We start from the raw sequence: 27,687 nt of genomic DNA, 5'->3' as shown, positions 1-27,687 counted from the left end.
AAAAGTTTCAAACTTAAATGTAAAACTAATAGGAAAAATAAAAACTGCTTTCTTACTTGGGAATGTGACAATGCTGTAAGGTAGAGAAGGGTGTTTTTGGCTGTTGTTACATCAGGGTACAGGATTTGCAGTGTGAGGTTTGGCATTGGAAAATGTTCACCTTTTTCAATCTATAAAAATGAAAAAAAATATTTTGATTAGTACCTTCTTATTTTATTGGTATTTTATTGAATTTTTAATTTATTATTATTATTATTATTTTTAACTTTTTCTCCATTTGGTAATAAGCTGCTTGCAGAGATGATTTATGTTTATGAGACAACAAATGGTATGCTCTGCAGCCCATCAGCTCTTTTACATTTCAAAAGCAAGGATTTTGATATGAGATGAATGATGTCTAAAAAAGCATCCACAAAAGCACAGGGTTACTGGATTTAAATGTGAAGAATAAGAGAAGTAATTGTAGGTGGTTTAAAAAACATAAAACGTTTGCAACTGCTGCCATCACTTGTTTTTATAGATAAAGTTGATTCAGAGACTTTTATCATGACTATGCGCAGAATCCTTTTCCAGCTATGTATTTGATTCTGGGAAACAAGTATGCTCCCATGATATCTAAATTCAGCACTACTGCAACTTGTGGCAGGGTTTCTACTCCTATATATATTTTTTTCTGAGTGATTTTGATTTGCAGTATGCATTCCATTAAGAAGACAATGTTCTTAGATCACAGCATTTGTCTTTTCTCAAAGTTGGTTGGATTTTGGAAATATCTGTTCTGAACTGTAATGGCCAAAAGCCAAGTGCTCATTTACTTGCACATGCAAGTAGAATGCACTTGAATTACTCCACAGAAAATGGACCATTCTGAAAACTTCTGATTCAACTTATTCCAAAGCAGGCAAGAAAACAAGTTTTAAACATTGTCAAAAGTTTCACATACCACATAACTTAAAGCTATCACTTTAAATGACACAAATTAAATGAAAAACAAAAAATTTACAGTTTCATTTTTCTTACCCTATAATGCAAAGTAACTTCATCCCCGATCTGCTCTGTTGTGTTAATAGCAGTAGGAATAGTTTCATTTGCAGCAATTATAACATGGTGCTCTTTGAAAACACTGCAGATTAGAAAGCAAAAACAGACAAACAGGAATAACAAAAACTTCATAAAAACTCTAAGTGAGATAATCATGTAGGTATTGTCATTAATTTGTGAATCCTACAGGGCTAGTCTTGCAAATAAGAGAGTAATGCTGCCTCCACAGAAAACAACTCTTCCTTTTCTGAGTAGTGCTCTTTTGTTGCCATATACATACCAAATGTTATGCTCAGTAAAAGCAATGAAGTGAACAAATATTAGCTGTACAATTCCTTATTGTGAAGGAGTACTGCCACGTGAAACAGGCAGCATTTATTTAAAAATGAGATAACAAAACATTGTTTAAATTTGTCTATAGAAGGATGGATTTGAACACTTGAAATGCACAACAAATGAATAATTTAATTGTTTTCACAAGTTCACCAGGCCCTGTATTCTACTGAAAATACTGATGATGTTTTTCAGGGATGGAATTTAATTGAATTACATCTGTTTGTAAAAGTACAGTATAAAATCTGCATTAAAGATTATCTTAGAAGTGAGAAAAACAAATCCCTGTAAATATAAAATTAAAGCTAATTTTTGAAGCTGGAAATCAAACACTGCACCTCACAATATTACAGTGATATGATATGTGTCTGTCCTTGTTTCCTTTCTTTTGTATCTGAAATGCCTTTGAACGAATAGGGCAAGAACAAGAATCACCAAAAGCTGCAGCTGTACTTGCAAACTGCAAATCAAATTTAAATTGAGAAGATACAGCAACATGTAGTAGTTACTGTCACTTATCACTTCACATGACTGCTCCTTTCAGTGAAGCCTGTGCTTCATTTTCTGGTAGTTGCCATTTGAAGATACAGAGCACAGCTCAAAAACAAAACAATGTTATATTCTGTGTGAACACCTGTTATTTACTATACTAATAAACAGAAGCATAATGAAGCATGAATACCTCACAAATATTAATCCTACTTCATATTTTACGGGAATTGTAACTTGTCCTCTGTTGTCTCTCAAGGTCTCAGGTGGTTCTTCGCTGTCACTAAAATAAAACATATGTCACTCATGTCAGAATCTGATATCGCCTGCACATGTAAGAGGGCTACTATGGGGCAAGGAGTACCAAGAAACTGAAATACACACAGTTCTTGTTACAAAAACCTACCAACCATTTCTAGTCAATTACTGTCTTCTAAATAAAGTTCAGAAGACTATTTCGAGTAAATAAAGTTAAATCCCGAACTAGACACAGCTCAGAGATGCATCTATGTTGAAATTACAAATTGTTGACTGGATGGAAATTGAACAAGCAAGGACCATTATTTTCACATCATCTCTGTATTTTGCAGGGAGAGCAAACACTGAGGGCATCCTCAGTTTCCTTGCTCCTTGAGGACAAGACATCTTTTATTAACTGCAATTTATGATAACACATATGGTAAGTTTGTAAGAGAATAAACCTTTTCTGAAAGTAAAACTACTTGTGTGGCTCACAAGTAGTTTTTCCATGAAAACAGTTGTAGAGCATTCTGAAAAAAATCACACTGTAAACAAGCAAAGATTGCAACTAACCTTGTAGCATATACGTCAACAGTGGCATTTTCCAGGAGATATGATGCATTGAATTGGAATGATATTTTGAAGGAGATCTGTTTGGAGAAATACAGTGTGCATATTTAAAGAAAAAAAAAAAAAAAAAGAAAAGGAAAGGAAAGAAGAGCACACTAATAATGTTTGGGCTGAAGAAAAATGAGTAAAATTATGTTGCTTTTAGAAATGGGATCTTTATTCATACCTTAACCTTTTTCTAAGAAGGATTTAATTTATTTTTTTTTTAAATTTTCCTCCAAAACAGAGAGAAATCTAAAAGTTATCACTTAATAAACAATAGCCTCAAAATTTTCAGAGCCAAGAAGCCTCAGTCCATCTTATCCCTTAGTGTATTAGAAAAACATAGAAACTTCAGAATAGTGAACTTCTGTCTTCCTAGGGAATTACTGGATGATATCCTCTGTGAAAGTGTCCTTAGGGACCAAGGAACAGAACAGAGCTGGCAGTTCTTTAAGGAAACCTTTCTCAGAGTAAGAGACCTGGACAGTCTTGAAAAGTGGGTGTATGTGAACAGAATAATGTCCAACAAGGCCAAGGGTAAGGTGCTGGACTTGAGTAGGGGTCATCCCAGGTATGAGTACAGACTGGGAGAGTAACTCATTGAGAGCACCCCTGCAGAGAAAGACTTGGGGGCTGTGGTGGACAAAAAGCTGGATGTAAGCCAGCAGAGCGTGCTTGCAGACTGGAATGCCAACAGTATCCTGGGCTGCATCAGAAGAGAGGTGGCCAGTAGGGAGAGGGAGGTGACTGTTTCCCTCTATTCTGTCCTTGTAAGGACTCGTCTGGAGTATGGTGCCTAGGTCTGGCACCACAAGCACAATAAGGATGTAGAGCTGTTGGAGCAGGTCCAGTGGAGGGCCACGAAGATGACCAGAGGGATGGAGCATCTCACCAATGAAGAAAGGTTGGGGGAGCTGGGATTGTTTAACTTGGAAAGGAGAAAGCTCTGGGGAGACCTCAGTGTGGCCTTCCAGTACTTGAAATGTGCCTATATATAGGAGGGGGACCTACTTTTACATCATCTGATAGTGATAGGACCAGGAGGAATTGCTTTAAAGTAAAATAGGTAAAACTAGGTTGTATACTAGGAAGAAATTCTTCACAATGAGTTGGTGAGGCAATGGAGCAGGTTGCCAAGAGAAGCTGCGGGTGTCCCATCCCTGGAGGTGCTTGAGGCCAGGCTGGATGGGGCCCAAGGCAGCCTGAACTGGTGGGGGGCAGCTCTGCTTAGAGCGGGGGGATTGGAACTAGATGATCTGAAAAATCCCTTCCAACCCAAACCATTCTATGATGATTCTATGACATCTTATCAGTGTACTTTCTATCAGTATATTTACCTCTTCTTCAGGTTTTAAAAATGGGTATCCCACTTTACAGGTGATGTTGTGATTAGACTCACAACTATCTTTCTGTATATCCTAAATAAAGGAGAAAGTGAAATCATTATCATGCACAAACTCTTTAAATTCTGACTAAGCATATGTTTTCAAGGGCTGCTCCAAAATTAAAGGTTCTTATTTTATTATGTTGGCCCATAGTGTGTGGGTGGGATGGAAGTAGAGTTTGAACTTTCCTGCCAATATTCCATTGCATTTTGTTGCTGTGTGACAAATGGCAGCAGAGGGGCATGCAGAAACACATCTGCTTTGGAGATGCTATCTGAGGCTGTATTAAGGAAGGCACTAATATGCTAAACTACAAAGAGAGTGCTTCTAAGCCAAAGGAGTATACTGGAGTGACAGGAGACATTCTGACAAATAATGAGGCATTTCTGCATAGATAGGTATATATTATACATATATTACCTACGTATTCAGATAGATATGATGTGGTGATTGATGGTTCTGGCATTTATCTGGGATGTGTCTGCTTACTATCAAATTGGTACTGTGAAACCTGTCAGCCAATTGCAGATGGTAAAGCAAAGCCAGTTAAAACCAAAATAAATACATCCCTACAGAAGTATAAGCAAGGGTAGTATTTCCAGTGAATCTTTTCCAATCAATCAAGATGATGTTAGAGCAGTGAAATTAAGTCTTAATACAAAGGCTTCTTTAGATCTCTGTAGCAATATAAGTTATGATAAATAAGATAAACGTGAAAAATTCCTACCTCAATGCCAGCAAAAATAATATTTGGAGAATACTGAACCAAAGCTCTGGTATTATAGGCACTGTCTTTTTTGTTCTTGATAGAGAGTTGGATGGTGAACCTGTCATTGCGTGACTTGACAATGAATGGAGAAGAGCTGTAAAATAAAGTATGATTGTTGGACATCTTAACTTTTGAATATTCTAAAGAATAAAAATAAATATTTTTTACTATATATTGTTTCTGTTCCGGAAATCATGGCACAGCATTAACTTATCATACTAAAGATTTTATATTATACATTCAAATTTTGTACAGTTATCAAATAATACAATAAACCCAGTGTAGTTACCTGTCTCCAGCTATGCTTGCTTTTACATTCAGAACAAGATCTGAAATGCATTTATTTTTGGCTCCACAATCTTTTGTGAAAGGAATCTGCAACAATAGTATTTTTATTCTCAATTTTATTATAATGATTATTAAAATCAAATACTTGCATTTTAAATCTTCATCTAATTTTATATAAGATCTCCTGTCAGACATTCAAAAAAGTATTCCCTAATATTGAACAGTTTAACATGCTTGGAGAAGAGAAGGCTCTGGGGAGACTTCATTGCAGCATTCCAGTACATGAAGGGAGCTAATAAACAGGAAGGGAATCAACTTTTAAGGTGATCTGATAGTGATAAGACCAGGGGAAATGGCTTTAAACTAAAAGAAGTAAATCTATTTTATATGTTAGGAAGAAATTCTTCACTGTGAGCAGGTGAAGCACTGGAACAGGCTGCTGAGAGAAGCTGTGGGTGCCCCATCCCTGGTGGTGCTCAAGGCCAGGCTGGATGGGGCCCTAGGCGGCCTTAGTTGGTGGGGGCAGCTCTGCTTTGAGCAGGGGGATTGGATCTAGATGATCTTAAAGATTTCCTCCAACCCAAGCCATTCTTTGAATCTGTGATGAGTCTTTGAAGTGTTGGGTGAAACATATAAGGGCATGATGAGGAAATCTAGGTGATTCATCTAAGTTAGAAAAATAAGCAAAAGGAAAAGCACAAATGATGCCAAGAACCACTAAGATATAAAACTAGTATTTCCCTGCCAAAGAAAAAACAAAAGAAAACAAAACAAAAAAGACATTACAATTATTCTCTATCTTCATTTACCTCTCAACAGCTTTAAAGCTAGGGATTCCTAGATTGGTTCCCAAACACACTGAACTGAGTTCTCCACATTTAAACTTATTTAAAGGACACAACTACTGGATGGGCTTAAACAATTTCTCTTTCATGTCTTCTGTGGGATATGAGTTTTACCTCAAATATTTTGCTTATTAATACAGAATCTTGCTGACTTACATATTCAGATATTGAATTTGGCAGGTTACTGTCAAGAACAGGCCCACTCTCTGGATCAGAGAAATTGAACTCCAGCAAAACCTTTACAGAGTCCTGAAAATCAGGCTTGTCCTACAAGATAAAGAAAATTAAACTGCTGTTATGGACATTGTCAACCGTTTACGGAGCATTAACACTTTAACTCTCAGTGCACTACATGATGTTATGATGTGTAATACCAGTAACCAAAAATCATGAAACCATGACAGACACTCACTTTGACACCTGAGCTAGTTAAGAAGAAATAAAAGTAAAAAAAGAAGGCTGAGGTAATATTTTTCAGTTACACTGTCACCATCCTTGCTAGAGAAATATTTGAATGCTTGCAATTGACAATAATGCATTTAATATGCTAGTCAATCCTTCTAAATAACAACTAATACTTCTGTGTATGTCATTGTCCTAAAAGGAAAAGGATATCTCAGAAACATAAGCTGGTAGACTTTCCATTTCAGTTGTGTAAAGGATTGGTGAGACAAACAACACTGGTATCATCTTCGCTGAAGTCAAAGTGAGGTTGCTGTTAAGAAATATACTGCATACTCAAGCAAATATTAGCAGCTATTTATCATTAGTTTTGAATTATGCTACAGCTGTGAAGTTGCTAAACATTTAAAATGTGGGGAGCTTGCAATAAACACTCAGTTCACTCTGCACATTAGATATAATCTGGTCAATTTCATTCTCATAGTCGCTAATTACATTTTGGCTTTTACAGTCAATTAGTATTCTCTATTCCCAAACCTAATTTGGGAGTTTTTGATTACAGTTTTATTAGAAGAAATTGCACCAGTAATCAAATTAAACTTGCAGCCCACGTGCTCCTACAGTTTTGAATGTGCCAAAACTACAACAGTTGCCTGTTTCAACTTAAATGTGTCATGCTCTTTTCTAAGACAGAGCCACAGCAGAGACAAATGCAAACAGAGCATTTAAAAAGTAAATAGTTTGCATCTACGTGCATATACAGATATCTAAACAGTAAATGCACTTCTTGCACAGTTTTAGGGTTAATTTTGGTCCAGTTTACAACTAATGTAATACATCAGGTTTACTACAGTATCAACTAGAGAAAAACATAGCCACTTTAAATGATTTACTTGCCAACATGTAGAAGTTATGTTTAATACATTCTGACCCTTTGATAGTTATATTTTTTTGCATTTTCCTCTCATGAGTTTCTGTGAACAAGCTTCGAGATATTTGTCTTTGGGCATCAAGAGTAATCCAGTACTGTAGACCTGCAAAGGAATTAGAGATTAATACTCTCTATGATTTGACCTTCAGACATCCTTTTTTTACACTCTCTTTTTTTAAAAAAAAAGAGAGTTGCATTCAATTTTTTTTTTTTCCAGAAATGAACTAATGTGTTTTTTAACATTTTTGTAACATATCTCAGAGCTTTCCTACTTACTGGATTCAAATATATCTTCCTTTGACTTTAGTCTGGTCTTGAAACAAATGGTGGCGTTTATGCATATTGTTTTTCTTTTGTTTATCTGACAGTTTTGCTGTTGGATATTGATACTTTTGGGCATAAACTGCATAGAAACATTTACTTCAGCCACATCACGAGACCTTAAGAAAAATAAAACAACAACAAAAAAATGTTAGAGAAACGCCTTGAAGATAATATCAGCAACATTATTTTTTATAATTGTTTAGAATGAACATATGAGATTTGTAACTATTCTCTTACTACATATTGACAATAAGCAACATATTAAAGAAAAAATAGTCACAGGGTTTCTCCATAGTGTTGCCTGTACTTGTTTCAGACTGGATACCAGATGAAAAGAAACATCTCAAAAAAACCCCAAACATTTAAGCAACTCTAAAGAGCTGACTGCACTTCAAAAGAGACTGAAGACCCAAACAGATTCTTAAGGGCAAACTCAGGCAAACAAATTATTATACAAAAACAAGAGGGTAGCCTTGTCATTTTTCAATTTGTGAATAGATAAATAGGCTGGGGTTTACTACCATTTTTTTCCCCCACTTTTAAGACCCTCTTGCCCCACTCCCTTGCAATGCTTCTACCTTTGCTCTTTATCTGTTCATTCTTGGCCTCAAGATGGAATACGCCGGTACAGTAAATCAGGAGAAAATGGCAGAATAGCTTTTTTTTTTTTCCTTCCCCAGATTTGTGATTTGACATGACAGTGAAGAAGCAGGTGAACCCCATGCCCAGAAAATATAGGGATGACAAGAGTTATACGAAAGGGTTAGATGGCAGGAAGGAAAAGGGTAGGAGGTATGGCCACCAGCCTGCAGGTCGCAGGTCCTGGGAAGAGCAGCGTGGGCAGCTCTTGCTCTTACTTCCTCCTCATGGTCTTCCCTTGCTAGACAAGCTCTGCCTTTCCTCTTCCCCATCCTGCATGCACCCTGGGTCACTTAAAACAACAAAAGCTTTGATGCAGCTGCATGGTGACCAGACTGAGAAGCAGGTCAAAGTTAAAAAATGAACTAGGAAAATAAAGGGTGAGAGGGGACCGGGTGAGTTTTGTTCCAGTTGGATGAGATCCTGGGCTAGTTCACTGCACGGCTGCACAAACATCTGGGAGGAGAGCCGTGAGCAGTGGGACTGCTGAGCCAGTGCTACTCCAGCCCAAAGAGAAAGCCAAACTCTTCCATATGAAGAAGTATGCTAGTAGCCTCCCATGCATACTCTCATATCTAGCAACAGTATTAATTGAAATTTACATGAAAGAGTTTTAAGAAAAATTTTAGTTTAACTCACACTTATGATGATTATAAGAACTGGCTTAGCACTGCTGACCTGTCCACGGAGCATTTATCACCCTAGACTATACAACTCACAGAGAATAAGTGGAATTTATGTGGCATCCCTGTTCATCAAAAACACATTTCAAGGAACCTTTGGAAAACAGTCTTTTGATGCTCCCACACATAAACTGCTGAATTCAATCCAGAGCTGACAGAACAATAAATTACACTAATATAAATAAACAAAAGCTTCTGTAAGCATTGAAGACTGAACTGGAAGACAGAAAGATTCTTTTGATACTATCAAGACCTAAAATAGATTAGATTATGTGTTGCAACAAAATGGTGACAAACTTACAGAACATAGCAGTTCTCCCTGGGACAAATCTTTACTGTCATAATGTGAATACTGGGTATTCTGTGTTCTACTGTAGAAAACACTGGTTATGGAAGATTCCAGCTTTTATAAGAACAAAGAACTTAGCAGACATTATCCTAGATAAAAGCTGGAAAATGTCACCAAAATTGAAAACAGAAAATATTAATCATGAAATGTTATGATATTAAGTATAACTTCTTATTTTGTTCTTTGTGGGGTAAGGCAAATCATAACTCCTAAAGTCGTAAGCTATATTAATACTAGTAATAGAATCCTGATACTACAAAGATTTTGATGCACTCTTTTCTGTACTGAATGTTGTCCTATTAACTTTGAAGAACACTGAGGGAAGACAATACAACATGGAAAAAGTCAGAGGAGGAATAGTATAACTGAATGTGTTTAAAGAGGATTAAAAGCTTCTGTGATATTCTCCTGTGTTAGGTTGCAAAAGTTAGAAGTCAGGAAAACAGAAGCAGAAAAATGACTTTGCGAGGGAGCCTTCTGTAAGCTGCAAAATGAAATAAATTCTCAGAAAATCTATAGCTTTCAAGTGATTTGTGTTACACTCCAATGTTTAACACAGTTTTGCTAGAAGAAATAGCCAAGAAAGCCAGCAAAGGTGCAGCCTAGTGACACATGGAGCTTTTATAAAGACAAGTCAGCAGATGAATGCGAGGAAATCTGGCAGTTTGAGGATGGTAAGCAAGATCTGACAAACCAGATGGTACATCAGAATGGCAACAGGACAGGGAGCTGGCCTAGGAATTCCCTTGCCAGAGAGAAAATTGTAAAATAGCTTTAAATATTATCTCATTTATTTATATCACTGGCATTTTATCTTCTTTCTTCAATATACATTGCTCATTATTCTGTTGGAATTGTGATCTTTCATCAAAGAAACAAGTTCATTATTCACCTGATAGGTTTTCTTTTCTTTTAATTTTTTTTTTAAATTTTTTTTATTATTTATTTTAAGTTTCGTTTGTAGGGAGTCAAACTGGAGTTTAATTAGTATGAGGTCAACCGAGTTGCACCATCTTAGCAATTCCCCTACATCTGAACCTATCCTTCAAATTGCTAATAAAACAATATACAGTGTAAAAGAAAATGCTTTCTCCCATCCCCCTTATTTACTTTCTTCCACAAGGGGAATCTGTTTCTATTATGAATATGATCCATGAGGATAGCAATCACCAAATGTGAAGACCCTAGAACATTCTTATATCCATTACTATTATCTAGAATGCTTTATAATACTTCCAGAGACAAATGAAAATATGAAGAGTCACATCCAGTGTAAAGTATGAGATAAAACCAGTACAAAATCAATATTCTCAAAACAGTACAAACTGTAGTGCAACCAAGTTATGTAGGTATTGCAAGACAAATGTCTATTTTCTAGCCTGAGAAGCTGCTGTGAATATCCGTACCAGAAGAGGGCAGCCCCACCAAGGCCTCCAATAGTGACATCAATCAGACCGTCATCATTTAAATCCATTTCTCCATGCACAGACTGACCAAAAAATTTCACTTTCTCCCCATCTCCACCGGATGCAATACGCTGTGAAAAGCATTAAGAGATTTATATAGTGCAGATTGATGGATTTCTTAGGAACATGCAACACACATTTGTTGGCAGTTAGATGGCTTTTAAACCCTTTAAATCTATTAAATTTTCTTTACAATACTCCTAAAAAGGTTACCATGGTGACAAATCTGCTATAAATATTCAAAATTACAAATATCTACTTTTCTGGCTGTATAGAATATACCAGGAGTTTTCAAATAAAAATATGCAAATATATCTTCTAACAATATTAGAGTCAAATTTGGTTAAATCAGACTAAGTTTAAAAGTACCGAACATTTTAAAAAAGAAATTACTGTGACAGGTGAAGTCATAATTTGATTCTGTGTTGGAAGTCTTGCAGAAATGAGAATTGTCCTACACAGACTTACAGAAGGTGCCAACCGGTGAAGTTTTATCTCATACCTGTGTATATTTTTTACTGATTGTGTTGCCACGGCCATGATAAATATAAACAGCTCCCCGATGATCATCCTCTAAGGGAGATCCTATTACAATGTCATTATATCCATCAAGGTTGAGGTCCTTCACTGCAGCAATTGCAGTCCCAAAGCGTGCTCCACAAGGTTCATTCTTAAGAACTTTGCAGGTGTCATGTTTTAATGGTGAGCAGCATGTTTGTTTTATAGGTTCAAGACTCATCTGATACTCAAACTTTGTCTGTGAATGGACAGATTTAGAGTTAGTGGATTTCCACAAACATTTTAGTGATGCAGGTTTTAGACCGCTCCTGTACGTAAGATAAACTGGTGAGTTAAATGAAACATTAATATACCATTTATAATAATTAAGTGCAATGTAGAAACTGATTCTGTAACTATAACTTTGTCTTTAAACAGGGCATGTGAAAGAAAATCGCACTCCCTCATTTCTGCATCTGCTTCCACTAAACTTATGCTTATGCCTTAATTACAGATTTTCAGGAAAACACAGCTTCATAGCAGTGTTTGGATGTTACTGTAAGTATTCAACTTGATTCTCAACATAGCAGAAAGATTTCTTTCCAAGTCAGTCTCTTAATTTGAGAAATAAGCCAAGTTTCAGAGGAATCACAGATGGCAATACTATTATTCCAAAACAAAATAATGCATTTCTCCAACATAGATTGAATTCTGTCCCCAGCACACACAAACTCTGTGCCCTCACACATGTACATTTCTGGCCAACGGGGCCCCGTGTGCATGAATCCTAGACCAAAACCACACATACAGCATGATATGTATCCAGTCTTCTCAAGAGATTAGCTTTAAGAGCTTAATGATGACTAAAAACAAACTGTTGCTGCACCTCCTTTGTCTGAAGATGGATAAAAGTAACAATGGGAAAAACAAATTTCTAACACTCACAATCAGAGGACACTGAATTCTTGTTTTCTAGCCAATGTTATTCACCATCAATGTTTTGTTGGCAGTACACGTAGAAACTGGAAGAGCTATTCATTAAAATAGATCCAGTCTATTCAGGCCCCTTTCCTGCCATGGCATTTTAGGAGATCATTATTTCTAGGACCTATTGTGGTATCTTTTATAACAATATGCAGTAATGTTGGACTAAACATCCCAGTTATACATAGAAACTGGGAAGGAGGGATTAATCAATTGAATAAAATTAAGTGTATCTGAGGTACTCCTTAATCTAGTTGTGATGCGTTAAGAATCTCTTGCAAGTGTGAGAATTAGATGTAGGTTGAGGAGTCACAAAAGCATCGGTACAGACACTTTTAGGATGGATAAGCTCTACTTCTCCCTAATGTGTGACAGAAGAAAGAAAATATGAAGGGAAAATTAACCTCATAAATTTCTATCTATGTCTTGTTGCAGTTTAGAGGATACTGTTTATCTATACAAAATACTCTACTAGAGCAAAAGTGAAAAACAAAAGTTTAAGAAGAAGGTATTTAAAAACAGTAGTACACTCTCTGTTATCAGCGTGTTTCTCTGTTTTTCAACACACTGTTCTTCCCAGTTCAAGTTAACATATTTCTTTAGCTAGAAAATGAAAACAGAAAGGAACACAGTCTATTCCTGGTCAACAAATATAATCCTTACCTTGTTCAGAGCATACACATACACTTTCCCTTGTTCCTCTTTTTCAGTTCCCATATATGTAGGAGCTCCAACAAGGAGAAGGTCTGTAAATGAGTCTCTGTTAATATCAATTGTGGTAATAACACCACCAAAGTATGAGCCAATCTGCAGGAACATAAAGTTATAAATGAGAGTTACAGTAAGCAGCATCCTGCAACAACTCCAATTCCAAAACCTATTATACAGCTGTTTACAACAAAGCTATACGTCACCATTATGAAGACATTTTCTTTACTATCTAGAAGACCCTTTTGGTCAGTTTGCCTGAGAAGCTTGTTTTCTGCTTTAATGTTCCTTGTTAGATTTTTTATTATTCACCCCAAACTGCTGGGCTTGAAATGGACAGATGGAGCCTCTTATTTGCTAAGAAGACTGGCAGCTTTCAGAGAGCGAGTTTGAATAAAACTGTCCTGGGGAAGCTAGTCACAACAGTAGTAAATAGAAAGAGGGAAACTGATGGTCTTAGGCTTGACAAGGGAAAAAAGTGGGATCACAGAATGATTTGGATTGCAGAGGACCTTAAAGATCACACAGTTCCAACCTCCAGCTGTGAGCAGGAGTGCCACCCATGAGATCAGATTGCCGAGGAAACCATCCAAATTGTCTTTGTCTCCTGAATGCAGCTTATTTCAGTGCCTCATCACCTTCTGAGTCAAAAAGCTCCTCCCAATATCTAATTTAATCTCCTCTCTACTTTAAAACCATTCTCCTCCCTTCTACCTATTTCCAAAGTGATATGTATGAATGTGTCACTTCCAACTATGAAGACCAGGCACAAGTTGTGGGATGAATCTAACATTATAGCTAAGCTAGACACCCTGTAGATATTGGCCTCAGATGGGCCATATCACTCAAACCTTAAAAATACCTGCTGTTCTTCATTGACTTTAAAAGTCTCCAAGACTGATTAGCTGAGATGCAGATGCCAGCTGCAGAAGATGAAAATCAAATAACCTGATTTGTCCTGATCAAAAATTGTACTGTAGCCTAGAGAGACTAGAGTCAGCAGGTCTTTCAACTTGTTTAAGCATGCTACCTTCTCTAATTACATACTTACATGTTATTTTTTTTCCTGGAGGAAGAGCTGCTACTCAATATAATGATAAACTATGATATATTCTGTGCTATACCAACTGAATCTCCCTCACAGAATATTGCTTATCACATCTGTTTCTTGACAATAACATCTTTTCCAGGAAGTGGATAAAAAATCGGCAGTCCAGAGATAGCTATAATTACTTTTACATCAGCAAAGGTTTATCCCATATACAGTAGATTTTGAAGGGTCTGCTACACAATAGATTGAAGCATTTACCTAACTTCTGTTTCTGATCTTGTAATCTTTCTGATTATAACTTACAGTTCTATTTGGTTCTTCTGCAACCGAGTTTTCTCATCTGAAATCATTATTCCCTTTTGTCCTGCTATCTTCATCTCATATATTAATCACGAATGCATACTTACTTGTTCTCCTTTTAACCTCTGAAGTACTTGCACCTCTCTTCCTTCCATTTTATAAATGATGACTTGACCAGTATGATTGTATCGTGGCTGCCCTGCTATGTACAGCACACCTCCAGGTGTCAATGCTGAATTTACAGTATAGCCTACAAAGCAGAAAGGAATTCATGATGCAATAGACACAGAATGCATCAGAAATACTTGCTGTGATTCAGAGGTTTTCAAAGACCTAGCTCTACAAGCAGATGTTTCCTCTTAATTATACTAAAGAACAACACCAGAGTCAAATCAAAGGGCTGAAGGTGAATTTGTCTACAGGCTCAGAGTCATGAGCACCAGCGTGTCATCAAACTTGTTCACAGGCTGGTAGTCTAAATTCCGCAGAATTTTTATAATGTGGTTTGCTATCCTCAGGTAGTATAAGAAGATGATGGTACAAGGGAAATAACCTGCAAATTGAATTATTATAATAGAATCATAGTATGGCCTGTGTTGAAAAGGACCACAGAGAACATCTAGTTTCAACACCCCTGCTATGTTTAGGGTCACTGACCACCAGCCCAGGCTGCCCAGAGCCTCATCCAGCCTGGCCTCGAATGCGTCCAGGGATGGGGCATCCACAACTTCCCTGGGCAGCCTGTACCAGTGCGTCACCACACTCTGTGTGAAAAACTTCCGCCAAATATCTAACATAAATTTCCCAGATCGATCATAGTTTAAAACCATTCCCCCTTGTCTTATAGCTATCTACCCAGCACCAGAGGTGCTCCAGCACTCTGATAATCTCAGTGGCCCTTCTTTGGACCCATTCCAAGAGCTCTGTATCTTCTTGTGCTAGGGACCCCAGGCCTGGATGGGGATCTAGTCCATCTTTCTAGCAAAAAAAGATGAGGCTTCACAACAGCTGAGTAGAGGTCGACAATCACCTCCCTTTTTCTGCTGGCCACTCCTTTTTTAATGCAGCCCAGGATACTGTTAGCCTTCTGGGCTGCAAGCACACACTGCTGGCTCATGTCCAGCTTCTCATCCACCAGGACCCCCAAGTCCTTTTCTGCAGGGCTGCTCTCAAGAAGATCTTCCCCCAGTCTGTATTAATACCTGAGATTGCCCCAGCCCAAGTGCAGCACCTTGCATTTGGCCTTGTTGAATCTCATTAGGTTTTCATGGGCCCACTTCCCCAGCCTGTCCAGGTCCCTCTGGATGGCTTCCTGTCCCTCCAGTGTATAAACTACACCACTCTGCTTGGTGTCATCTCCAAACTTGCTGAGAGTGCATTCAATGCCATAGTCAATGTCACTGATAAAGATGTTGAACACTGACCACTGAGGGACACCACTTGTGACAGGCCTCCACCCAGGCATAAAACCACTGATCACAATAGCTGGTTGAAAAGAACAGTAATCACTGGCTGTCAAAATGATAGTGTCCTGGTCTGATTTTGAAACCATTTTGAACCTACCTCTGTTTAGTATTCATGACAGTTTAACAACTTGAGTGAAGACTAATAAAATTTTTGGATAAATAAAAATTGTAGTAAAACTGCAAGTATTCTGGTGAATAGGCCTGAATTGGAATTATTAAAAAAAAATAATAATAAAAAAATAATGGAAATCTGCAAATAAGGAAAAAATATGTTTAGGAGAAAAGATCAAATGATTCTTTTGGTGACTTTTCATTACTGAAGTTTTAGATGAAATGAAAGAAGGCAAGAGAGCAAGAAGAAACAGGAGGTGCAGAAAGAAGAACCCAGAGGAGTGAACAAGGCAATGGAGATACCTTTTGGTAGAAATGTCTGAAGGAAAAACAATAGCTTGTCAATATACAATACATTATTATAAGGAGGATGGTGGTAAGCTCTTGATATTGTCCACCATGTGAAGGAAAACAGCTTAATTTTAAGCAAAAATTCAGATGGAAATTATACAAAGCTTTTTATGAAGGCAGAGAAAAGCTTGAGAAGAGTGCAAAGGGAATCTTTGAGATCTCTGAACATGTTAGAGATCTCTATTAGAGAAAAGTCCAGATACAATTAGGGCTACAAGGATTCAGACTAACTTTTTGGTTGATTGCTTTAAAAAAAACAAAAAACAAAAAACAAAAACAAACAAAAAAAATCATAGAATTGACATGTCTATAAATTATACAATTTCACAGACTCTTAGAATGTAAGATAATAGAGAATATTTGTAAATGAGACTTGTGAGAGTGTTTATTAAAAATGTTACAATATGGGCTAATTTTCTTACCTAGATAGGCCGCCAGAGGTTCAATTTTTTCTGAATGTCTGTCACGAAAAGTGTCATTACTTGGTATTGAAATATCACTGTCCTTCACCATGACCACTGTGCCATTCCAGTCATATGCTCCAACCGCTCCAAGCATAACCCAGTCCTTGTGTAGAGAAAAACAAAAAGCCCATTCTCCATGTGAATCTTTTATAGACTATCATTCATCACAGTGCTTAGCTGAGAAATGCTTTCTGTATGTGCATCAGATTTAGCCCTGCTTTTCTTAAAATACTCTGGCCTCCAAATTAGAGGACATCTCACACTTCTTGATAAAAATACAGGCAATTAAAAACACATTGATCATTCAAGAAAAGTAACAGATTGAAATATAGCTCCTACAAGTTTAGCCCGTCATGATACACAAGACAGAAAGATGAAAGAAATTTAGCAAGACTAGTCAGAAAGTACAGCTAAATGCAGTCCACAGATGAACTTTCAGAAAGTTGAAATGTTCTCTGCTGAACTTGCATTTAAAAAGCTCCTTTTGTCAAGGACAAATGCTTTGCCTGAAGGTATGAATGCCATCTTCTTCATAAAAGAGACATCAGATGCACTGAGTCTGTCAACACAACAAGAACTGAGGACCCATTACTGAAGTAAGGCTCTGATGACAGCAGTTCAGTTTTATGGTAACTTCGATCATACGGTCTACCAAATAGACAACCTTATAAATCTTCCCTAGGCTCTCTATAAGGATAATACCTGCATGTAAGGTGAACTACAGCATTTGAAGGATAATGTACAATTACATAGCACACAGAATGAAAATGAACACAGAGTATTTCTGCAATGAAGTATTTATGTTAAATCCTGATGAAGGTCTGATATTCTTTGTTTTACAAGTGATACCTGGGTTGTAAACGGAGCTGTATAGAAGGTTTTCCTATGTAGGTCAGTTTGTCTTGGGTCACTCAAAATCTGCTCAGTTAAATCTCTTTCATTTTGTGTACTTTTCAACTATCACTACTTTTTCACATCTTTAAAGTGCAACTCTTTCCAGTTCCTTTGATCTCATGTTAAACTTCCATTTAATTTGTGTACATCAAGCATGGGTATTTTCTGATTTTAAAAAATAAATAACATATGAAGGAAGTGATTTCTTCTACTAATAAATATTCCCACAGATTTTGACATTCCATTTCATAAATATTTACCCCTTGAGAATTGAGGTATTCAAAATATTAGTGAGCTAATGATGTGTTATGTTATTAATTATTCAGACCATGTCAGTTACAGAAATATTCATTACATATGTATCTTCGGTCTAAATTTCATCAGTACCATACAATAACAATTTGCATATTAATATTTATAGAGAACAGTTTTACATTTAACATATAATAGAATATTTCCCTGGTAGAAAAAATACTATGGGAGCATTACATTTAGAATTAGTGTGAATAAGACACTTATTTTCCCCCACTGTTTAAAGTCCTTCTTCATGTACATTTTACAAAATACTCGATTATAGGAAATGTGGAAATATCTGACACCAAACAAGTAACAGGGCTGCAGAAAGAATTCTGGAAGCTCATTCAAAATTTGTGACATTACCAACAAAAATCTACTTTGTAAACTAACTTCTCTTTCCAGACAGCTTGTTTACCTGCGAGTAATGAGCACTGAAACCAGCCTGTGACATTTCCATTTCAAATGAGGCTGCTTGCTGATCTGTTGTTGCTATTAAACAAACAAACAAACAAAAAAAAAAAGACGTGTAATGCAGATGCTTGCATGATAGCAAAGGATAACATAATTAACAAGACTATTTTGTAAATATAGTTTGCAACAGATTTTTACAATAAATACAGAAATTAAGATTTGCATTAAATGCTACCATTAAGTGAAAGAAACTACTTCTATTTTAAGATCATGTTTCAGATCTTGTCCAACTAAGACTTCTGGTCTAAAACTGAGATTTGACCTCAAGTTGATGTTAAATATGTTTGGAATGTTTGATTAATATGCTTAAGCCATTTTCCACTTGAGCTAAGTGAACAATAAAACACATCCATGTAACCTCAGCTCCATATCCAAGCAACTAAAAAATTGTAGGCAGCTGGTGGAACTTTAAATGAAAAACATTTGATGTTTGTATGAACCTTTGTTAAAAACAACATAGGAAAATCTCAACCATCCAAGATTCATAAGTGTTAGGGAAAGGCTTGGGAACAATAATCCTTCCCAGAAATTCAAATGAAAATGTTTCTATTTCTCTTCAGTGACCGAGTAAAAAAGCTCTCGTGATTTAGTAGTACTGTCAACATCTTTTCAGGTAATCACATGCTACGCACTAAACTGGTGGGCCTTCAGCAGGGTGCTATATGCTCAGGTACATAAGCATCACAAGTAAGTTAACTATATTCTGCATATTGATTCCTCCTTGAGAGCATGACATGGCTACAGGCATCAGAAAGGAACTATGATCTGTGTTTTGAGGCTTGTCCAGGAAGAACTGATAATTTGCTACCAGCTGAGCACTGAGGCAAACCTCAAACAGAGTGAATGAGACTGAGACATAGCTAGCTATGGCTGCACAAATTTCAGGCATCAGGACTACTAAATAATACTGAACTTCTGCTACTCAGCAGCTAAACCACAAAGACTGCTCACTTGTGTATGTCTTTGCTAATTGCTGGGATTTATGACTAGCCACAGTAAGCAGACGTGATCTCAAACACAAAATGTTCAGCATACAAACATGGGCCAGCATGTTTCACAAGATGTAGCTGCTTTGCTAAGTCTGAGAATAATTTGGTTCTTTTTGATAAAAAAAAATTTTCAAGTGACAGCACTAATCATGCAACAAAGGATGCTCATTAATGGGCTGAGAAAGACAGGACTCATAGCTTCAGGCAGAAGACAATACCAGTACTGTCAGTAAGTGCACTTCTGAATTTTGCTTAGATAATGGCCCCCACTCTAACTTTCCACTGTGTTTCAAACTGCCAAGCATCTAATAAAGGATGTTTTGTGAAAAAACATTTGTGCCTGCCTACAGATTGGATAAAACATAAAAATGCTGTTAAAATGAGAAGTACATGCCATGAGACACAGAGGCATATGAAAAAGATTATGTGTAAAAGTCCACTGGCTGTCAAGTGTGAGTTTTTGTTGGATTTCCTTACACAACTCTTTCCAAATTTTCCTCTGCAGTATTTTTAAAGACAAAGAAAACAAAATGAAAATAAGAAATCTACAAGAGGAAAAATATCAAATGTACTTCTACATCAGTTGAAGGCTGTTTAGATTAAGACTTTCAGCACTTTCAGATACAGAATTTCATGAATCAAGTTTCCTCTAACCTCCACATTATGTACAAAAATAAATTCAGCTACACTGTATAGGGTTAATTCAATTTCCATAATGCACACACCCAGTGAACTACATTGTCCCAAGGAAGCTGTGAGGGAAAGAATTAATCTGTTGTGAGGGAAAGAATTAATCTGCTTTTCTTCCCTTCCACCACAATGAATCCATAGACAGATTTGCAAATCCAGAATAGTTCCTGCAATACTCTACAAAGTGAGAAACCATGCCTAAACTATCAACATGCCTTAGTCTTACTAACTCATAGAAACTCTTAATGACTGACTCTCCATCACATTTTTGTATAAAGCTATTATCTCATTTCAGTTTTCACCCTAATTTGCCTTGAAGACAGTGGAAGCAATTTTTGAATGTTCCACAGGTAGAGGAAGTTTCATTTCACTGGGGCCTTATATGGAAATCTTGGAACAGACTGAAGTTATAGTGAAGATTTGGAATTCAAGGAGTACTTTGGGTGTGGTGAAGTTATCTAGAACTCTTACAGGTTGAAAGAAATAAGAAATAATTTTTTCAACCTTTTTTTTTTTTTTTTTTTTGGATACAGCCAAGTCCATCTGAAACAAAATTTGAAAATAATGTAAAAATATATCAAAACACAAGAATACTAATAGTTTGTAAGTTTATCCTGAATACAATGTTGTAATATTCAAGAAACAGATATTTGCCTCTGCATATTTTGCAGAAGATTAAAACTGAATTCAAGGAGTACTGCAGAACTTGCTGATACCTAGAAGAGGTGTAATATGCTGAAATTGTCACGTTACCAAAGAAGATCTATTTACCATATAAACATATAAAAATATAATTTTTAAAAATTTTTTTTAATATAAAAATATAAATATTTTACAATTTATTAAATATAATTATTATAAATGAATTACTAATTTAATTACTAATGCCAGTGGAGGGGCTAGAGCCTGATAAAGAAAGCCTTCTCTCATCAGCAGAAAGTTGAGGCCAGCACAGTTAATTCTGCTCTTTGCATTGTCTGGGGTTCTGTGTGGTAGCCAGGCACTACCTAATGGCTACTGACTGCTGAACAGGACTAGGTGGAGCACAACAAAATGACACTGTCTCTTCTGGTTACATCTGGTTGTTCAGAGGGTTGTATTATACTGTGAATCCTTGAATCTTAGTACTCAAAATGTACTGATGTCCAGTACTTCGTGTGTTCTTGCATCTTATATCCTTCATCCTGCCATGGGCTAATAAAAGCAGTTTATTACATTTTTCATTAAAACTTCATCATATATGATAGGGGTGATTAACAGATTTCATTCTAATAATTAGATACATTGTTTTTTCTCATGTCTCAAAAACTCATGGAGAAGTTTTCAGCTTCCCTTTGAAAATCTGTTTTGTAACTGAAAGTGTATTCTTCCTATCAAACGTAAACTTAACAAAAGAGCTCCTATTCCCTGAACTTTAAAGTACTTAGTAAATTTCAGTAAGCTAAACTTACATCTTCAAAGAGATTAAATTTGCCTCAAGTAAATGGGTTTTATAAGTGAGGAAATAAAATCCTTCAGAAAGTGAAAAGATAGGAATATACAAAATGGAAAAAAAAATATTTAGTAGCAATCAACTGAAGAAAGAAATGCTTAACTCACACTAAACAATACACTAAAAAAATACTTAAATGTCTAAGAAACATTAGCTCAAAGAGCTTTAAAATAATCTCTCATATTTGTATTTTTTTCTTGACATTCAACTCAATATTATCTTTTGTTCCAGCTATAAACTACACAAATTCTAGCTACTTGAAAACCGGAATGTTGAAAAAAATAAGCCCAAACAGATGGATGTTGTTTTTGCATGACACTAAGCCCTTCCGAGTTGGTCACTGTAGTTTATATCAAATAAATTTATAACTAATAAATAACTGTACTTGAAACATAGTTGGCTGGTGTTGCCTAATTTGGATGGAGAACGTGAGGAGACATTAGGAGGTGAATTTTCTCTGCTAAAATCTGACAATCACAAACATATCAAAAGGAAAAAAATATATCTTGCCAACTTTATACACCAAATTCACATTAACTTGTACAGCAAACTAATACACTGTAGTTAATAACTAACCATAAAGAGAATTTAAAGGCAAAGGCAGACAAACACATGATCTTGGGGCAGTCTAGGACATGCTCTTGCAACACTTTTACATAAGGGAAAGCAAGTTCAAGTTCAGCCAGGGGTAAAATGGTAATGGTAACTATAGTGACCCTTCTTACCCTTTTAGGCTACTGTCTCCATCTGCTCTTATCCATCTGAACATAATTCAAACTATTATCTATGTTTTTGATGTGTACTGTAAAATATCTTTATGATCAGCTAAAAAAACAGTTGCATAATGTATTTTATGCAGCATAGTACACTGCAAAGGACGATAAAAGCAAGTGGTCTTATGTTTGCTTCAGCAGAAATGCAGGCATAAAGTAAAATTTTAAATAATGTCCTACCTTCAAGGGCAAATATTCTCTCTCCAAGTGCTTCAACAATAGTTACAAGAGCCAATTCATCTGAGACATTGAAGAAATGCTTTTCAGTAGGCTTACTGGCAATTGATTTTATTTCCTCTACAAATTTCTCAGTACTTAAATTCCCTCTGCTGTAGCTGCCAAGAATCTAAAGAGAATTAAAACAACAACAACAATAACAAAAAAGAGTCAAGGTTATGTTTTAAATCCTATTTTTAAAAGGCACCTTTGATGAAGGTTGTCAGAAAGTATTGGAAAATCATATCTAACCCTCATTGTTCTATTAAAACCTCCCTCAGATTTATAGCCTTCATTGATTAAAAGCCATTATTTTGAACAGAACTGTATGAGAGCCCACTTTTTTTCTTTTTATATGCAAGCATCATAATAGTAAGCAAAGCAACTGTATGCTGTAATATTTATTATCCTCAACTGCTGCTTTCATACTTTCTTCACAAAATTATTAGAATTTGTCAAACTAGACCTTGATTTAGAAAACAAACAAACAAACACCCTGTCTCAGGCAGAATATATAATTGAACTGATTTCTAAATATGTACCACCAGTTTGTGCCCCAACACATATACAAGCAATTAAGGAGATACTTATTTAGGCACAGGATAGTTGTTGGTTTTTTTGTCACATATAACTTTGTCCTGTAAGTACGTCATGACTAGTTGCTTTCAGTATAATGGTACAAGACTTCAGATTTGGCTAATAGTTTCAGTACTGCTGCTGTAAAAACTTAGGATGCCTCAGAAAAAAAGGGCTCATTTTTCCAATTCCCTGACCAGTGCTTATTTTTCATGGGAGAAATATATATATATGCATATATATATATCTGTACACTTTCTAGCTTTGAGAGGGTAACCCCAAACACATTTCAATGTTCTAGCATTCCTGGACATCGAAGAAATTCAAATTTGGTTTTAGACAGGGATTTTAGCTGAAAATTACTGCATAATCAGCAAGGACATTTTTCTTCAGTGCTCTCTAGCTTTATAAATGCTTTTTGTCATACGGTACCAATGCATCTACTGGTCATTCTTTAAGATATGAAGAAATGAAAAATCTGCACTTCATCAGTTTTCAATATTTCAGATCATTTAGTCAGTACTCAGAACCAGAAAGTATTATAAGAAAGGTTGTTCTTACTAAGAAAATAAAAATAAATGAGAGTCAGGGACAGAGACAACTCAAAGTATCTTAAAAGTTAATAAGAAAAAACAGATGATTCCAGTATAGAATACACACTATAGCAGAGGTTACACCAAATTTATCATTAATTTTTCTGCACCACCCTTCATGAGGTAGCTTCTATCATATTCATTCTCTCATCCAGCTACTGAGATTGCTCAATGTGAAAATGATAACTTTAGTACCCCAGAACACAGTGCAGCCATAACACACCTTTGCTCTTGGTTTTTGTTTCTAAGTGGATAGCGTGTCTACACAAACTGTTCTGAGACTGGAACTAATCCACTCTGTTCACTTTTAAGAAGAAAGATTATATTTTATACTGCCCCTCAAACTCTCTCTTTTATCTTCACAGAAAACCCAAGCCAAAACAACATTAAAAAAAGAAACAACCAAACCAAACCCTGTCACATAGTTTTTGTTTTTTTTTTCCCTACATGCTTTAAAATCAGAAAACAAATGTAAAATGTTATTTTAGCTTCTTCTTTCTTTCTTTTTTTAATTTTTATTTTTTAAATCTCTGAAATAATAATATTTCCATCAAGATTCTGTGACATGAACTTTTTAGACAGATGTTTGAAATGTCTGAACGTTTTTCAGACTCCTACTTTTTTTTTTTCCCACTTACAGCAATTGCAAATCTCTGAATGTTTTCATCTTCACACTTATCAATCACTTCTTGTAATCTATAGTTGTCATGTGATTCCCCATCAGTCACAATAACCATTACTTTTTGTACTCCTCTTCGTGCACCGTGAGCCTCAGTAAATGCCTCTTCCCTAGAGGGTTTGGAAAAAGGTGAAATCAACATTTAGCACATGCACCATTTTTGTTTAGTCAACTCTGATATAAAATACTTTACATTAACTAGAACAGTGGAAAAAAAAAAAAAGAAATAAAAATTAACCAGGAATAAATACAAACAAGACCAATTGGAATTTAGATGACAGTTTGCAGTCAGAGTTTCACAAGGATTCTTTCAACTGTGCCAGAAGAAAAGCACAGTGTTGGTTGGTGAATAATTAATTTCCTAACTGACTAAACTGTCACCTTAACGCAGTTTTGGCAGCACAAAAAACCAACCAAACAACAACAACAAAAAACATAACATCAATCAACATTCTTCCCCCAAAACCTACAACTGAAAAAATCTGTTTCCACACTACAAGCGCACTTTGAGTGGCCAGAAGTATTTCTTCAGTTGCCAGCATACATCCACAGCAAGACAGGATGTTGTAGATTTTTTTAGATGTTTTGCAGAAGTAGGCTACCAGTGAGTGATGGCAGGCATGGGTGACTCAATGAATACCACAGATGGGGAAAGGGACACTGAGGTTTCAAGAGGTGTTCATGCAGGCTGGGCATGACATGGTTCTGCATGTAACCATAAAAGTAAGGGGTGGATGAGGTTTCTAGAGAGGATGGAAGGAAGCAAGGCTTCCTCTTTTTAGGAAAATATCATCAAATTTAAAGACTGTCCACAAGAATAAAGGCTAAGATTCATCTTGGATGACAACCAAAAATGTAAGTTAGGAGGGACCGTAAGAGCTGAGGAAAGTTGTTGATACTTCCTGTATAAACAAGCCTGCAATTGTTTCTGGTACACAGGGACTTTATAAACCACAGTTTCTCAATATTTGCTAATTGATACTGCATGAACTTTCTTGGGTTCCATTCATTCCGTACTTGCAACTGAGTATTTCTCTAATATTACTCCTGAAAAAGTAACAATGTTGTTGAGTTTAAGACATAGTATCAACAATGAGATAAATAGTTAATCAGGAAGATGTTGCAGATTTAAATCAGAAGAGCCATCTCAGAGTCTGATCACACGGCATGTGCGGGACAACCAGGGTGTCAGGCCTAGTCAGCATGGAATCATACAAAGTTGGTCCTGCTTGGCCGACTCAGTCTCTTTCTATGACCAGGTGACCCACCTAGGGGATTAAAGCAGGACCAGAGGAGGATCACAAGGATGATCAGTGGGCTGGAATACCCCTCCTGAGAAGACAGGCTGAAGCAGTTGGAATTCTTCAGTCTTGAGAGCAGAAGGCTCCAGAGGGATATTATTTTATTTTATTTTATTTTATTTTATTTTATTTTATTTTATTTTATTTATCAGAGAGTATAGTAGTAGGACAGGGTAGAACGGTTTTAAACCAAAAAAGGACAAATTTTGATTAAATGTTTGGAAGTAATTCTTCACTGTGAGTGGTGAACTGCTGGATGGAACAGGCTGCCCAGAGAAGCTTTGATGCCTCACCACTAGAAGTATTGAAGGCCAGGCTGAATTTAGCTTTGGACAACATGATCTAGAGAAAGGCACCCCTGACCAAGGCAAGGATGTTGGAATTAGATAGTCTTTAAAGACCCCAAATCATTCTAAGCTTCACTGAATTTTTAATTTCCCAGTGCTCTAGAACATATAAAGACTTCTGACCTAAAATTTCTAGACTTGCTGACAAATGTGGACTTTAATCCCACAATAATCTTAAACTCAGAAGAAAGAAATTAATACTAAAAATTCCATCATTTCCCCTGAAAAACTTGATTTCATCTATCCCTCTGCATACACAGTTCCTACCTAACCTAATGTGGACATCCAAGTTCTTCAGTTGCCTTTGCTTAGGACTACAAACTTATTCCATGTATTTTCTCTTTCCCATTTCCTCCATTCAATAAATAGTTACTGCCACAAGTAACTGTCATTGAGGCCTTTTTATCCATCCTCTCCTTAAATCTCATTTAAAAAGCTAAAATTAAGTCAGCCACATCTTATTTTTGATAGTTGTTAAACTTGTTCCAGTCATGTCTAGGAAAATATTTTGTGAACTTACCTTGCTGTATCTATTCCAAGGGCTGTCATAGTTTGTGTGCCACCCCTCTGACGTATTCTTAGGGCTGCAGCCATCACTTCTTCTGTTGTTGAGTAGGAATTCAGGTAAAATTCATGGACTACAGTTTGCCCATACTGAACAATTCCAACCTGAAATACACCATTCATACTAAAAATCAACCACCATTAAAGAAAGTAGCTGCATCTCTTGCAGTGAGGTAAATGCTCATCCATAGTTGAAGTCAGGAAAAACAAAACAAAACAAAACAAAACCTAAACTCCATGTCTTTACCCCAAATATGAATCAGCTATAAGCATTTAAGCAAGACAAAGTGGAAAACAGTTAATGTCAATTTTATTATTTTTTTTCAAGTTTCTAAGTTGTTTCTTTATTAAAAACATGAACAAAGTAAAATGCATGCTCAGCTCTTTTTTCTTCCTGACACAGAGTCGTCTGAGATGCAGACCTGCTCACTTCTAGGACAAGGCACCCAGTGCCCTAGGAAGCAGTCATAAGTTTTCATAGAGATTTCCTTAAAGAATATGAGGCTGAATTTCATGTACAACTCCTAATTCTATCAAAACATAAAGCTCCATAAATAGCTCCCAGTTGCGCAGTGGTAGGAATGCCACGTTGCAACACTGGTGGCCTGGGTTCGAATCCCCCCTGTGACGTAAGTGGTAGAAGTGCCGCTCTGCTACACAGGAGGCTCGAATCCCAGGGGGTTGGACTCGATGATCTCTAAGGTCCCTTCCAACCTGCATGAGACTATGATACTATGATGACGATGATAAATCAATAGACTATTTACTCTTCACGCAGCCTAGAAACAACACTCTACTGATATTTAGGCCTTTGGGGCAGAAAGGAAGACCTAAGTACCTGTATCTTTATGAAGACAAAAGTGCATAAGCATTATTACAAGAGGAAGTAAGCCAAAGTAATAACCTTGACAAGTGCCAGAGGAAAGAATACAAAATGGTGGCTCCTGAAATGGTGGAATGATGCAAAGACTCAAAAAAAAAATAAAATAAATCCAACAACCTTTCACTGAAATCAAACACAAATGCTCGAGGGAACCTGCTGCAAAAACAAAATGTAAAATGAAAAGATAAGCAAT

The 27,687-nt window shown here is 36.3% G+C and overlaps 1 protein-coding gene across 1 annotated transcript in view; it reads right to left on the bottom strand.

Annotated features, from left to right (window-relative positions):
- ITGA1 (integrin subunit alpha 1) overlaps positions 1–27,687 on the bottom strand; it is a 70,396-nt gene that overhangs the window by 9,909 nt on the left and 32,800 nt on the right. Inside the window, exons 7-25 of the mRNA XM_015848696.2 lie at positions 26,568–26,716; positions 24,359–24,509; positions 22,516–22,681; positions 18,336–18,409; positions 16,688–16,832; positions 14,445–14,587; positions 12,942–13,085; positions 11,299–11,553; positions 10,737–10,867; positions 7,612–7,775; positions 7,302–7,438; positions 6,159–6,269; positions 5,159–5,244; positions 4,828–4,963; positions 4,053–4,133; positions 2,677–2,753; positions 2,057–2,146; positions 1,021–1,123; positions 57–170 (exon numbers count right to left, since the gene is read on the bottom strand). Coding sequence (XP_015704182.1) covers positions 57–170; positions 1,021–1,123; positions 2,057–2,146; positions 2,677–2,753; positions 4,053–4,133; positions 4,828–4,963; positions 5,159–5,244; positions 6,159–6,269; positions 7,302–7,438; positions 7,612–7,775; positions 10,737–10,867; positions 11,299–11,553; positions 12,942–13,085; positions 14,445–14,587; positions 16,688–16,832; positions 18,336–18,409; positions 22,516–22,681; positions 24,359–24,509; positions 26,568–26,716 — 2,457 coding nt within the window. The remainder of the gene's footprint in view (positions 1–56; positions 171–1,020; positions 1,124–2,056; positions 2,147–2,676; positions 2,754–4,052; positions 4,134–4,827; positions 4,964–5,158; positions 5,245–6,158; positions 6,270–7,301; positions 7,439–7,611; positions 7,776–10,736; positions 10,868–11,298; positions 11,554–12,941; positions 13,086–14,444; positions 14,588–16,687; positions 16,833–18,335; positions 18,410–22,515; positions 22,682–24,358; positions 24,510–26,567; positions 26,717–27,687) is intronic.

Source organism: Coturnix japonica, chromosome Z, assembly GCF_001577835.2.
Source record: "Coturnix japonica isolate 7356 chromosome Z, Coturnix japonica 2.1, whole genome shotgun sequence".
Taxonomy (NCBI): Eukaryota; Metazoa; Chordata; class Aves; order Galliformes; family Phasianidae; genus Coturnix; species Coturnix japonica.
Note: the sequence above shows the minus strand (reverse complement) of the source record. Positions and strands in the feature narration are given on the sequence as shown.